At 41.8% G+C, this 15335-nt stretch overlaps 1 protein-coding gene across 6 annotated transcripts in view; it reads left to right on the top strand.

Moving 5' to 3' along the window:
- Positions 1-15335, top strand: part of LOC137862358 (contactin-4) — a 295385-nt gene that overhangs the window by 172427 nt on the left and 107623 nt on the right. For all 6 annotated transcript variants that reach the window (XM_068694353.1, XM_068694348.1, XM_068694349.1 and 3 more), the window contains 2 exons: positions 5176-5302; positions 6366-6541. In XM_068694353.1, coding sequence (XP_068550454.1) covers positions 5176-5302; positions 6366-6541 — 303 coding nt within the window. The remainder of the gene's footprint in view (positions 1-5175; positions 5303-6365; positions 6542-15335) is intronic.

Here is a 15335-nt window from a genome sequence, read left to right as displayed (position 1 = left end):
TGTTGTTTTGTTTTCTTTCTGTATATTGACTCATCCCTAAACACGAGGTCCAACTGCGGTGCAGAGGCACGCAGGCACGGTGGCAGCCCCAGGACAGAGGCAGGCTGGTTCTGTCTCCAAACAGGCAGAGCCGAGACCCTTCCCTTAAAACAATGCTTTGTGCAGGACGTTTCAAATCTCCTGTTTGGAAACACATCTTTTGTTGCTTTTGCATGGGAAGAGCCTTGAGCAGGTCTTGTTTGTTAGGAAGCCTAAGAATAATTCTTAGCAGGAGTATCTGATATAAACATTTCTCTCTTATCATTTCAAAGCCGTTAGCACCACTTGCGTGTGTGGTTGATGTTAATAGAAGTGAAAGGCAAAAAATAAAGAGTGATCCAGCCAGTTTAGGCTTTTCCCACACAAGAGGCTGTAATGCAGCTGGCTAACCTTGCCGGTGCTGCGCTGCGTTAATCAGCGCTGCCCTTGAGCTCTCCTATCTAGTTCTCTTCCTGGTCTCCTGAAGAGTTTGCTCTTCCCAAGGTGCAGTTTTGTCTTGAAGAAATACCGACTTGTAGCTCTGTATGAAAACGCTCCGGCATACATAGCAGAACCCAATTCCCTCAGCAGCAAACAAGGGGAGGATTTTTATCATTTATCCTGGAAATACTCCAAGAATTCTCTCCTCGCTTTAGTTATTATCTTCCCCCACAGTGTGGAATATTCAATTAAACCTTCTCTCAAATTGGCCATAACTTCCAACGAAAATTAAAGCAGTCCTATTTAGCTAACAATATCCATCACCAGGCCTAATGTTCAGAGAGAATAAGAATGGTTTCACCTGTTCGTTTGAATTAACCTCAGCTGACATTCTTCATGTTTCAATTCCTCAGAAGTGCAGGAAGACAACAAGCATCGAGCATCACACTGAATGTGCTGGCTCTCAGGTCTGGGCTACTGGAGGGATACAGAAAATATCTGCTTCGTTTGGAGTATATTTAAATGAGTCTGGTGTTTTTCAATAGATTTTGTTATTCACTATAAATATATATATATATCAGCAGAAGCTAGGATAGCAGAATGTTCTGCTAAATTATCTATCACATTCTGTCCAACAGCATATGGGCTTACACTTCATACTGTGTTTAAAACTGATGCTTTTATCATGAAATCACTGAAATTTCCTATACCCTGCATTTTCCTGAAAGACACAGAGTTCTCTCGAAGGAGGCAAAACCAGAGTCGTAGCGCATTTGTTTCATCTGACAGGGGGAAAAAATGCTTTTTGGTAACCAATCTTGTTTGCAACTTGTCTTAAGCTCAGGGCAGCTCAGTGTTCATTCTGGGTTAGCTCATTTTGGGCTTGAGCAAAAGAAACGTAACTCAGAAAAATAAAATCTGTCACTAGGAGAGAGGCTCAGCAGTTAGCTTGTCCAGGAAGGTTCCTTACTGCATTTTCCCAGGACAGTGACAAACCTGTAAGGAGTCGCAGAGGTTATGCAATAGCTGCTGAAAACCATGAAGAGCAAAGTGAGCTATAATAACTGAGGGGAGCAAGAGCAGCTGTCATATTTGTACATACCTATATGTACTGCATCATCATGCTGGTCAATTAAATATCTCAAAGAGAGCCTAATGAACATGATTTGATTTTTTATAAAGGAGGGCAAATAGAAAGCCAGTTTAACTCAGAAAAGTGCCTTCATTTGGCATCGGTGGGCTTGTGTATCAAGCTCCTAGAGCTCATCAGTGATAAGCTGAAAATTGTTGTTTAATAGCTGCAAGTCCCTGAGCATCACTGCAATAGGAATGAAGTAACTACTTTTATAAAAATAAAATGTGAAATTCACATTTAGAAGTTATCTGGATAGTAAAACTTTTTTGCTACAAAACACTGCACTGTTTTTGTAATATAGTAATGCATTTGCCTGTGCTGGCAGTAAGCGTGCGAGATCCCTTTTTATCCAGCAGCATTATAAGTTAGTTAAAAATATTTATGGTACTGATACTTTTAGTTTTCTCTCTATAAGAATCTAGATGCAGTTTGTTCTATTTATTATTGAATGGTTAGTGTTCTTTGAACCAAATCTACACCTTCTAAGAGGCACCATGGCTCCACTGTTGCCGCACGCACCATAGCAGGGTCTGTGCTGCAGTGTTCTCTATCAGGCATTTGGCTGTAGCAAAAGGACTACAGACGAGATTAAATAATTTGGACTTTCTTATCTGGGTTATACACTGGCAGCAATAAGAGAAAGAAGAAAGAGTAGGCACTCGAAATAATTTTATCTGCACGGTGTTGTGAGGCTGTTTCCTCTCCTTGTGTTCTGATCCGCCAGCAGCTGCATTTAGAGCCCCTCTGCTGGCCCTGGCAGCAGCCCCATGGTTGTGCCCAGGCTCTATTCTTTCCAGGTGAAGGAAGGCGAGCAATTTTTATTATTTTTTTTTTCTGCGTAAAAGCTGGATGTTAAAAAGCAACAGCAGCAGATGATGTCATTTTTGGAGAGTGGCTTCGTTTGGTATCTTTAGTGAGTTTCTATTGTGTGAAAATGTAGCTTAGGCAAATTAAGTTCATTAGGCTTTTTGCCCATTTCTGAGCATTTCTAACTTTGTAGTTCTCTACCTTTGGTGTCTGTGACTTCTGAATCGTACACTAACGATGCAGACAGGTTGCAGTGTTGTGCAGAAGCATAACTCCTGGCCGGGCCCCCTTGGCACCGTGTCACTGTACCCTGCAGAGCAGTGTCACCCCCTGCCACGGCACCAGGACAGTCCAGGCCCTGCTCCTGCAGCCGAGCAATGTCCTGGGCATATGGGGACACATTTAGTGTTGGGTGGTTGGGCCCTTCCACTTGTCTGTGCATTTTCCAATGCCGTCTACTTTTTGACACAAGGTGTATTTTCCTGCGAGGGAACCTGACTGATTTCCTGACTGAGAATCTGACCTTTGGCATGATGTGACACAATATAGGTGGACACATGATAATTGAAATAACACTAAATGACAGTGTGGCGTGACTTGAGTCCTTTGGTTGGGGACACAGGTGACACAGCCCGAGCCAGCACGGTTCAGTAAGTGAATTCCCTGCTACGGTTTGGCTTCTGCCTGCCCCAGTATGTCGAAGCTCCTTGCTTATGGGAGTTAAAACGAGGACCCAAGCTGCAGGCCAGCTTCTGAATTTTACCATTAGAAAATTAAAATGTATTTTAATTCTTTTGTTTTCAAATCCATTAATATAGTACTCAGAGCTATAATCTTTATGGGCCAGATTGTAATATTCTTTCTCGCAGTAAATGAATCAGCGCAACTGGTTAAGGAGTCGAGCAGCCCTGGGTCTCAGAAACAAGTCAGGATTTAATCATCTAGCCCTCTATGCTTTACGGTTATTATTATCTTTTTCTGCCAGCAACAGTAAGTTGCACACAGGTATAATTTAAAGCTAGAGATTATGCGGAATGTGTTTTGAATAATAGATGAGTCTCAGTCAGATATCGTTAACATATAATTAAAAATAAAGATAAATACAACTGATATGACTATATTCTTCGTACAGTCTCTTTTGTGGCAGTACCTGAGGGAGGAGACATGGGAAAGGTTGCTCTATTATAATCTTCCTGGCAGAGTCTCTCTGAAATCATCCTGTGGAAAAGACAGAATTTTCTCCCCGGAGTGCAGAGCTGTTGTTCCATCTCCTGATACACCCGGCTGGCTCCCCAAGCATCGCGGGGCTGCAAGGGCTGTTCCCAGTCATCCTCACCCTCCTCCGGTCAGGAAGACGCATCTTCTTCTGTTCATTCACGTTTCTTTCTTACTTTTTGGTACATCCTATCATCTTTATATTTTATTTATTCTTTCTCCTCTGACCTCCTACACCAACAAATTCCCTGCATGTCCGTCCAGACGGACTTGCAGCCCCACAGCAGCCTGTAGTGCCGTGGGCTCACGTCCCTCCTGGCCACGTTAGGATGGGTCATGGCATGGGTGGGTGCTTTCCAGCTACCTTGCTCCATGGGTGGATTGATGTCAATCATCACTTGTACTTGTGGAGAATGCTGTTAGCCAGGCTTTCTGGTGGCCTTTGATGTGTACCCGGGAGAAACGAGCAGCATTTGGAGTGTGGCCCACTGGGCTTTATTCACCTCTGTCTAATGTAATTCCTAGGAAATGAGTTCAAATGCAGATATGCATTTCAGGTCCTTTATCAATACGCTTTTCGGTCAGAGAGAATTTTTGGCAGGAAAGTCTTACAAGAAGAGAGGTTTTGGTGAGGTTTTTGTATTTTCTGGTGTGATAGGAATCAGAAGTACCGACTACTGGGGCTTCTTCCCACAGGTTTGATTCTGCCACTTCTGTGCTAGTTTTGCTCTCAGAAGCAGGGATGCCAAATACAGCAGGAGATGAGAAATAAAGTATTTTGAAGCCTTTCTGTGCTTCCAGTTACTGTTTAGATTGCAGAAGCAGGAGCTGTGCCTACCTGGTGCTTGGCTGCTGCGCTGCAACACAGTGTGATTGCTGTTGCCAGGTACAAACCCTGCTGATGCTGATGCTTATCTTCTTGTTGCTTACGGTCACGATAATGCTGAAATGGGTGGCCGGAGGAATAAAATCAATAGCATTGTGTAACGTGGCAGCTGTGTGCTTGAGGTGGTGAAAGCCAGGATGCTAAGCGAGGCCACGTCCCCTCTGAGATGCTGCTGTGCAGCTACAGCCACCAACTGTGAAGAGTGCTGAGTCCTTGGATGGCAGATCCAGCCCTGCTGAGGGATTTTCTGGGGAATTGTACCTGCTGGTCAACATCCAGATAACGTGTTGTGTGGCTGTGTTTAATTGCGTTGTTGTTGTTTTAATTTACAAAGAAAATTTTCAGTTTTTAAAAGTGAAGCTTAAGCATTTCAGTTTTACTTGAGCTGTATTACAACCATAAGACTGTGCCTGTTCCCATTCCTTGAGCTTTGGGTAGAATTTCAATCTGTCCTCTAGTTAGCATGCAGATGATTTTATGAATGTTGAGTCCATGCAATGTCCAATGGCTTTTGAAAAAAAAAAAACATCTCGGTTCTCTAAAGTCAAGTGTAGTTACAGCTTCTTTTTAGGGTGAGTGGTAGCCAGTCTCTTTCTGCCAAGGTGCTATTTTAGCTTCTGATGCATGGAGATTCCTGCAAGTCTCTCTCACATTTTTCTTCTCGTTAATACAGACGACAACACACTGCATGGGCCAGTTTTCCTGCAGGAACCCAGCAGCATGATCTTCCCATTGGATTCAGAGGAAAAGAAAGTGAAGCTGAACTGTGAAGTCAAAGGAAATCCCAGACCAACTGTTGGGTTTGTTGAATGCTTAACTGCTCCTTAGCACCATCACTGCGCTATGGTCGTGTCATCCTGCAACCTTTCTCCTGCACATGTCACCCAGTCTAACTCAGCTGTGCCCCTGGGGTTCTTACAGTGCTGATACCAAAGAAAAAGGCACCAAACACGTGCTGCAACACAATTGCAAAATTTGGTTCAAAAAAGTTATGAAGGGACTATAAATCATGTTGGCTTCCTCATTTGTCCACGCACATAGACAAAGCTCTCAGTGGTTTTCAGCTTTATTAACTGCTTTGAGGTCCTCATGAAAAAAAGATGCTGCTGTTCTTGTTCTACATATCCACTTGGGCTGATGTAAATCATTTTGGTTGATCCCCCCTCTCCCACCCCACCTTTTTGCGCCTTTCTTATTGTTTTTAACCAAAGTAAAGGGCACTTTGAAACCTGTGGGAGCATTAAGACCTCAGCCCACCTGCTGCCTTCTGCCATGACTACTTGATGTAGCAGGCTGTTGTTTTGCTCATGCAAAAATATTCCATTTTTTTTCTGCATAGGTTCAGGTAGAGGGAGCTGCTCTGAGGCTGCGGCTCCCTCACATGCTCCACGGCGAGCAGTGGGGATGACAGTTGCTGTAATTGGGGCAATGTGGTGTTAGAAATTCTCAGTGCCCCAGTTAGTGAAAACATCTGCTGTGAGTGAATTTTCTTAAATTTAAAAACAAACAGCCAGCTTAAGTCAGGAGAGGGAAAGAAGCCTCTGTGGGCTTGAACAGTTTAAAGATTCTGTTTCTGGGACTTCCTCTTGCAAAATGATTAATTCCAAAGAGCAGCAGCACTTGCAACAACTACAGAAACATTAATCATATCAGGGACTGAAATATATGTCAAGGATATTGCTTTTTCAGTTACATACTAGAATATTTCAATACTGTGCAAGAAACTTAAATTTTTCATGCTTTTTTTTTTTCTTGAGTAGTCAAAGATGTTTTAAATCTTTATTTCCTACATGTGGTATTTTCAAATACACAAGAGTACCCATTAATATTAGCAGGATTTAACTTTGGCATTTTGTACTATAGGTGGAAATTAAATGGGACCAATATTGACATCGGTATGGATTACCGCTACAGTGCAGTGGAAGGCAACCTGTTGATCAATAATCCCAACAAAACCCAAGACAGTGGAACGTACCAGTGTGTAGCAACAAACCCGTTTGGGAGGATCGTTAGCAGAGAAGCAAAGCTGCAGTTTGCCTGTAAGTACCAACTGCACCGCAGCCTCGGTTCTTGCAGCTTCCTAGAAGTATGAGAGCAATGCCTGCCTTTCTGACCTGTTCTGATCTGTTCTGTGTTATGCTCTGAGCTGTTCATGGAACAGAAAACACCTGGATCAAGAGGGTAAATGTGTGTGAGGAATGAGTGTCTTGTTTTATGCTCGCTTAGCTGTAGTATGCGGGGTACAGTGTCTTTATTTCTTGAGAAAGGGACCACCTGGCAAAGTAGCTGGTAAATGGGGTTTCACCATTGATTTTTCACTCCATGGAGAATTAATGCTTCAAACGCTTTTAAAGGGGCATGCTCTCTGTAAAGAACAAATTCGCTGTGACATTTTTCATAACTCTTTAAGTTTCAGTAGTTAGGCACAAATACTTGGAGGTACAGCTGAAATTTGTACCCATGTACGTAAAAAGGAAATCAGAGGCTGCTTCATATTTATTTGGGGTTACATTCAGCGTTACAGCTTCTCATCAAAAGCCAATGATAACAGAAGACATACAGGTAATTCTTATTGTGAATCAGCATCATAAGAAATTAGGAAAACATGTTTTGGGGTACAGGATAGGGTCCATAAGAATGGGCAAATGATAGCAAAATGGGCAAATGAAAACCATCTGTTTTCTCACCTAGTCACGAAGGGAAAGGCAGACAACAGACACAAGGGCTTATTCATCTGTCATCTGAGTGATGCCTCTGTGCCATTGTCGTGGGAGGGGCGTACACAGCAGCTCAGTAGTTACAGCAGGACCTACTATGGAATATCCGTGCTCAGAGTTCAGGAGATCAAGGCACGCCCTCACAGGCATAAAGACATCAGTGGTGGGGAGCTGGGTGTTGAGTTTAATCCCAAAGATGCTTTTGATGAACTAGTAAGAGAAGCTTGTGTGTTCCATCTGAAAAAAAAAAAAAAAAAAAAAAAAGGCACCAAATCCAAATAAAAGGATAAAGAAGCCAATAAATGCCAGCTTCACACAATACAGAAAGGTGATTTGTAACAAGAAATATTACTGTGCATAAAGTCAAGTCCTCCATCTCCACGCGTAATTTACAATATATTGTCAGTTTGCTTTTGACCTGCTTGTGTTTGTCCATGACTGAAGATGCATTTTCACCATGGATGGATAATGAACAGCCTCCTCAATACCAGTCTGGTAACTCCAGATTTCAGTATGTCAAGGTGATTGCTTCATAAATACCACCTTGGTCTACGTCTCGAGAGACTACATTTTCTTGGAATGTCCCCTCTTACTCATTGTGGCCTTCTGCTGGCTATCAGGGCAAGCTTTTGAAGCATCATCATTTAGAACTAAGCACTTCAGCACCCCTTTGGCTGGGATCATACTCTTAGAAAAAAAAAAAAAAAAACACGTCAGTCATGTAAGGACAAGCCAGGTACCAAGTTCCAGCTCTGTAGACACTGGTCATTGGTTTCAAAGTCCAGGATGGGGGACCAGGAGAGAGGATCCTGATGTTGTATGACTCAGTGGCAATACATTAATTTCCTTGCATGTTTAAATGAACTAATTAACTAGGAGCTTGTAAACACAGAGGATCCTGGGGGGGGTGGAGAAAGAGGGGAAAAGAAAATCAACCTTCAACATTTTAACTTTGCTTCAGATACAGAACGTTTATTAAATTCTGATTAATTTATCTGTCTTGATGAATGGTACATCTGGCAATAATCTTGCAGGTTTTCTAGATGACCAAAAACAAATTGGGTTTGACTGATTCTTAATTAAGATTGAATTCAAAAACAAAGCTTATTCTTTTCTAGTTAAAATAATGATGGCAAACCTCAACAAATTTTCAATTCCTGAAATTTATTTTACATTACTAAAACTGTATAATCAGATTAGAAACATTTGGATTAAATTAAAAATAAAATAGCATTTATCAAACTAGGTTCTATGCTTTCACAAAATAGCTTAGACATTTTAAGGTGTGTAATCAAAGGGACTGCAGCCAGAATTAGCTGAATTATGAAATATGCAGAGCATATTCCAAAAGCTCTGCCTCTAAGAACCAATAAAATTAGGCATGTGTGTTAGTAATGCTTGTTTTTCAGCCTTGACATCCAAGACATCAGGATGCAGGAGTGCTGCTTGCCCCTGAGTGTTTTTATTGCAAATATTACTATTTTTGCATTGCCTTTTGTAGGTTCTGGGTGGAACAACCTAAAATAATGTGTGTGGGGAAGCCCCTTTCTAGTCACTGCACAGCTCTGCTAAGCCTGTTTGCCCTCTGGGAGCCCGTTTGCTCTCTCTGGATTTTTCCCCTTTAACAAGTTATTTTCTCTGAATTTGCCCCCTTGTGCATCACCTGGATCTGCTGAAAGCCTGTGGCAGCACATGCAGGCTCTGCCCCACCTTTAGCTCCAGGACTGCAGATGGGGTCTTGTAATCCTTGTTTTGTTGCATGTTATGGTTTAGCTGTGTAAAAACATTTCGTTAGAGACTCACGACTGTGTTTTACTAGTCCGTAGCTTCCCCATTCATCCGAGTGAGCTGTTATTTTCCAGCCTGACCCATGTGCTGTGTGATTTTTGTTTTCTCAGTTTTGTTCCTGAGGAAAGTTACTGCAGGTTCTTCTGAGACTGGTGTCTGGGGGTTTGAGCTTTGTCTTTTTTTTCTCTCAGGGGGTTAAATTCTCAGTCCTGGGGCATCATTAATATATGTTCGTTCGTTCTTCATGTGCTATATTATTCTTCTCTGGCGTCTTCGCTGAAGATTAAACTGTGATCCAGCTATTCAACCTCCTGTGCAGGTCAGAGAGGGTCACCAATTTAATCCCTGAAATATGTATTTAGGTTACAAACTCATTACGATAAAAGTGCTAATATTTTCCTCCAGTACTTGCTTTGTGATATATCATTTACATTTCAAATTTGTTCTTTTTTTTTTTTCCTCCTATGTTAGATGCATCTGAAATTCAACATATTTTCAGAAAGGGAGGAATCTGCTGTGCCACGGTAACAGAATATCGATTAATGATACCCTAAATGCTGTGCTTATACCAGCAGAGGTTATCACCAAATAAAAAAAAATAATAATAAAATAAATATTTTTTTAAAAAATAAAGGCTTTGTACTCTGAGTATGGATTCTAATAATGGCTTTTCCAAAATGATATATGAAAACACAGCTGAACTAGATTAAATTATGTGCTTTTTATTTTAGGGTATGGAACTTAGCTTGACAATTTTATTCACTGTACAGTGGTTTCTGTTTGGAAATAACACTGAAATCAATAGGAAGTTATGCCTGGGAAGAAGTGCAGCTCTCAGGCTGCATTTCAGAGACGTACCCACTTGTTCAGACACATGATTAAAGTTGTTTACTATGGCCCAGATCCTGCTTCCGTTTAAGTTGAAGATAAAACTCGTATTGATTTTTAGTGGCACCAGAGTTGGACCATACCTCTCAGAAAGTGATGAATGGGCAAGTTGTAGTTCCTTATTTGCTCTGGCACGGCTTGAAGGTGCTGAGCAGCTCTTAGCTGTGGGCAGGAGCCTGGTGCAGCCCCATGCAGAGCAGCATGTGGTGGGCAGGACGTGCTCCCAGTGAATGTCCCTGCCAAATTATTTCTCCTGACTCAGAAATAATTTACAAAATGGAACATTAGTGCACACAGGTGCTGAAAGTTGCATTTGTGCCCACATCTACGTAGAAACAAACTCACAAGTAGAGTACTGGGAAAGGCTGCAAGATTTGGCCATCCCGATGTGAGGCAGCATCAATGACTTCCCTGAGCTTGTTCTACACAGTGTTTGCAAACCAGACGTATGTATTTGGAAGACTGGGCAAAGGAATACTCAGTAAGATTTCATTCGTTCATTTAATTTATTTTGCTGCACTCCACCTTTGCCCATTTTACCTGCTGAGCAGCTACTACCGATTCTCTGGAGGACATGTGTGCTCCATGTGTTGTGCAGGTAGTGGCCTAAGGGCTTTCAAGTCCATTCCTCCCTGCTTCTGTTGGCCTCTGAATGTGAGAGCTGTCTGAAGGAGTGTGCTTTTGGGACACCAAGTCACAGTGTCTTCCCACCAGAAATTTCTTTGCAGAAGTCCCTGACCTACCACTGTGTGTCAACGACCATGGAAAACTGCCGGTTCCGTGTGGCTCGTGGCTTGCCTGGTATCCATCCCTGTTCTACTTAAGGAAGGAAAACAGGAACTGCTTCTCTGCTTAGCTGGAAATTTTGTTGAAACTTGTTTGATAGAACTTTGTATTTTAAATGTTAACCGAGCCTGAGGTTTTATTCCAAAGAAGTTACTGATTTGGAGTTTTCTTTAATCCTGCAACTTAACGGGTTCACCCTAATGTAGCAGCTATTTTCTGCAGCTGGTAAAATATTATTGCATGGGTGGGGGGGAGCAGAAATGAGACCCCAGGACTGGGCAGCAGCCAACTGAGTCCTGCCCTGGGGGTGCTGGCCTGGACCAGCAGCAGCACAGAGGTGCAGGGTTCTCCCTGGGCTGCAGAAAGAGGAGAGAGACAACATGGAAAGGGAGCAGCCATCTCCTCCGGGTCCAGCAAGAAGGCTGAGTTTGTGTGTGGAATTTAGTTCAAGCTGTTCCACTGCGTTTGAAGATTACCCTGTGCCTGGAGGGACGGGCTTGGAGGTGGCCATCCCCGAGTGCTGACGGGGCAGCAGCCCCAGCGCTGCCTTTTTATGCATTTTTCTCTTGAATTGTTCAAATCGTTTCTAAAAGCTTTAACTTTCTTTGTTGCCCTGAGTACATCTTTAACTGCAGGGAATCAAACTATTGTTTCTGAAAACTGTTTCTCCCCCCACTTTATTGAAGGGATTTGTTTTATAGAAGTGTTTCTGCGGAAATAATTGTTATGCATGAATTAGCAGATAGGACTCAGCACTGTGCAGTGCAAACGGTAGCAGAAAATACAATAATAATGCGGTTGTAATGAGAATACTTTGGGGCTTTGACCTACCATCCCAAAATAATTTCGTTATGACGGTAGAAAAAGAAAATTACTCCCAACATTACACTGAAAAGGATTTTTTTTTCCGTATTCCCATTGCTGGAATAATTCCTGTTATATCTTGCACCCAAGCAAATCCCATAATTTTTGCTATTAGTTGCTAAGAAACAAATTATAATTGCTGCTCAAATTCTTTACTGTTGTACCCTCTTATTGCCCTGAAGTGCATTCATTTTCTTTTTGAAGATTAAATGATCAATGAAGTAATTCTTTCAAGAACAATTAATAAGGAAAACATATTCAGAAAACCACCAAAGTATCTGCGTTTTCCTGGCTAAACAAACAAATGCAGCAACAATTGCATTGATTGATCAATGAATTGATGCACTTCTGCTCAGCTGAATGAGGCATTTGGCACCCAAATTAAATCATTTCCACAGTCGTTATTAATATCTGAGTGTTGAGAAAGCACGATGTGCTTTAAACCTCCTGGAAATGAAGAAGAATGGGGTGCGGGTTGTTTTCTCCAGTGTCAGACCACAGCTGGGGCAGTGAGCATGCACTCCTGGCACAGATACATCTGTGCGTGTTTGGAGCCTTGGCTTCAAGTCCGTGCCTCCTCCCACAGGTTGGATTTTTAGTCTGGGTGCTGCCTCCTATTCACTTTAAGTTCCTCCTGATACTTTTTTTAGTTCTGGGTCCAATAAATAAATCTGCTTTGGTACAGATTCTATGGTAAGAGAGTTTTCCTTTAGCTTCTCACCCTTCCAAAAGGAACGGTAGTTTTGTAGCTCCTGAAACTCCACCAGTAAAACATCGTTTCAAAGCTTGTGGGTTTACTTCTGTGCCAGAGACACCCATCTCCCCAGGCTGCCCCGGTCCCACCAGTGTGGCTGTGATGTGATGACCATCCCCACCTTCTAGCATGCACCCTTACCCAAATGAAGCTGTAAGGCTGCAGCTTCTAAGAGCACAGGTACAAGCTATTTCTGGTGTCCCCCTTTCTGCAAAGGTATAATGCAGCAAAAATATAATTACAAAGGTTAATGCAGCAAGAACATAATCCCTGCTTCTGCAAAGGCATAATGCAGGTATAATATAATTGTATAGACAATTAACATCTGGGAGCTAGGTATGAGAAATCTGGCTCAAGAGTGTCTCTTCTTGCATACAGGTAAATAATCCCTGGTTCCTCCTCTGTTTGTTGTTTGTTGGTTTTTTTTGTTTGTTTTTGTTTGTTTGGTTGGTTTGTTCATTTGTTTGTTTGCTTGTTTTCAAGGAAAAATAGCATTTGTATCAATAAAGGTCTTATCCAAACTTGTGCACCAGTAGTGCATGGGCTCCCAGGGCTGGGTTTGGTGTGACACACAGTGCTCTTTAACAAGGAAACAAGTAAATCGATTTGAGTTATTGTACGTGCACAAATGTTTCTTTGCTAAAACCCAAACTCAGCTGTGTGAAGTGCGGCCACTGCCATCAGAGAATCAGCTCACCACCTCCACACCTTTGCCACACAGTCTCCAATGGGACAGAAAACTAGGTTAAGCCACAGATAAGACTTTCTTTTTTGTGTTTTTTTTTCTTTCTTTCCTTTTTTTTTTTTTTTGATGATGAATAGGACCAACAGGGAGTACGTAAGTGAGGATAGAGATATAACCTACTTTACTTTAATCTGTGATGGAAGGGCCCTTGCCATAGAACATAGGATTCCTCTCAGCTATGTTTCTACCCGAGGGTTATAAATAAGATGAATACATGATTACTTAAAACAGCGGCAGGGCATTTGTAAATAATCAGCACACCTTCTCTCAAAGCTGGCTTTCTTGCCAGGCTTCACAGCTCTTCTGGGAGTGCGATCCTGGCTGCACCATGCATAGCGCTGCTGCAGGCAGTGGGGCACAGAGCAAGAGCCCTGTCCCATGGGGGCACCTCGCCCCCAGCACCTTCAGTCCCAGCTTGCTCACAGCCTGCGGTTTCCTCTGGTTTAGAAATTCAGGGCGCAAGGCACAGGCAATAGGTCTCTTCCATCCCTCTCAATGTTTATTAATTTTACCTTTAATATGTAAAATAAGCAATACCGTACATTCTAAGTCTATATTTATCCAGATACCTAGGGGCTGGATCTCTAAGGAACAAATGTAGACGTAGTCATTTGTTGAAACTGAATGTGGACCTGGCTTTGATCACAGTTTGGCATGGTCCGGTGATGTGAAGGTTACCCTGCAGAAAGATTTGCTGTTACCTGAACTCTCTAATCTTGAGAAGATTATCTTTGCTAAATCATGCTATGAAAAACTCAGGCTGGGCCTGGAAGGAAATAAGAGAGATTTCTCATTTTCTCTGAAGTTCTGAATAAAAGTGAGTATTCACGTTCTTAGCACAGAAATTTGGGACAATTTGACTTTTAAATCGAATAGATATTTCTGCATTTGAAGATCTGTTGACCTGGGGCTTAATCAGTCCCACTGACTTTTCACCTTTTAACTTAATACCACCATTCTCTTTATGGCCTTGATACGTAGGTCATAAAGACAAACGCAGAGCTCCTACAGAAAGCTTAAAGGGAGATCAGGACTTGGTCTTTCTTTTCCTTCTCTCCCCTCGGCTTTGTGCAGGACCTGATACTGCTCCATTTATCAGCAAAATCCCCTGGTCTCGCTCTCCCTCTTGAAGCCCTTACAAGTTACCTGTGTAACCAACAAAGTGGTCATGGACCCTTTGGTTCTTTACCATTGGATTCTTACAGAAACAGTGGAAGTCACCTGAAATCTGGCCTCTTTTTAAAAGGCTAAGAGCCACTACTATAGGAAGCTGTGAATATTAATGTATCCCTAGCAGTTGTATTAATCCTCTGAATGGGGCTATATTTACAGAATATTTTTCTATTTTTTTTTCCTTAAATCAAAGGGTAGGAACAGCTGAATAGTTATGTAGATATTAGTAGAGTTTCCTTTTGGCATAACTTCAGACTGTAGCCCAGCTCTCTTCACTGAGTACAGCCTTACCTCTGCAAATCATTGATATCCAGCTGGTTTGTTCTGATGGCAGCTAGAAGGATGCATAAATTACAGAGGAAAATAAATCATAAATTTAAATTACTATTTTGACAATAGATGAAATAGCTTCAAAATGCAAATGCCAATATAAAGCAGTATCCTTACGAGTGCATTAACCCTCAGGGATCTTGGTTATCTTGTGAGATTGAACCATACTTTCTTGAAAAGAGAAGATGGTATATAGCTAACTGAAACCTGTACATTTTAAAGTCTTCCACTCATGACTTGCAGATATTTATTAGAGTTGATCAGGATATTTCCTTCAAATGTTAATATCTTAAAATTTTCATTAAGAATCCCATAACGACCTTGCCTGTAATGTAGTCTTAAAAAGTCAGAGCAGAGCTGGACTCTCTGCCTGCGCTGATGCTCCTGATTTTGCATGTGCAGCCACAGGAGCCATTCTTCTATCACACAATGGTGAGATCTGGGCATAGTCTCCAAGAGGAGTAGTCACCACCTTCTCTCTCTCTCCATTGCAAACCTTAGAAGTATGTTGGGTCAGTGAACCTTTGTTTTCTGGGCAATATAATGAGGCATAAGCCAAGTAAGCAGCTGTATAAGTACATGCAAAGAAACTAAGAGGTCTTTGTAATATTCTTAATTATTAAAATGACTTCTTGTATTGTCTCCACTTTTGGATCTAAAACTCCTCATCTGTCAAATTAAATAATGTTTATTTAGTTAGTTACATATTTTGAAGAAATAATTATAAGCCTTAGTTAGATCTCTACTAATTCTGTATCGATGCAAAATAGCAGTTCCAGGATCCCTAG

Source organism: Anas acuta, chromosome 11 (genome assembly GCF_963932015.1).
Source record: "Anas acuta chromosome 11, bAnaAcu1.1, whole genome shotgun sequence".
NCBI classification, from domain to species: domain Eukaryota; kingdom Metazoa; phylum Chordata; class Aves; order Anseriformes; family Anatidae; genus Anas; species Anas acuta.
The sequence above is the reverse complement of the archived record's forward strand: the minus strand, read 5'-3'. Positions and strand labels throughout refer to the sequence as shown.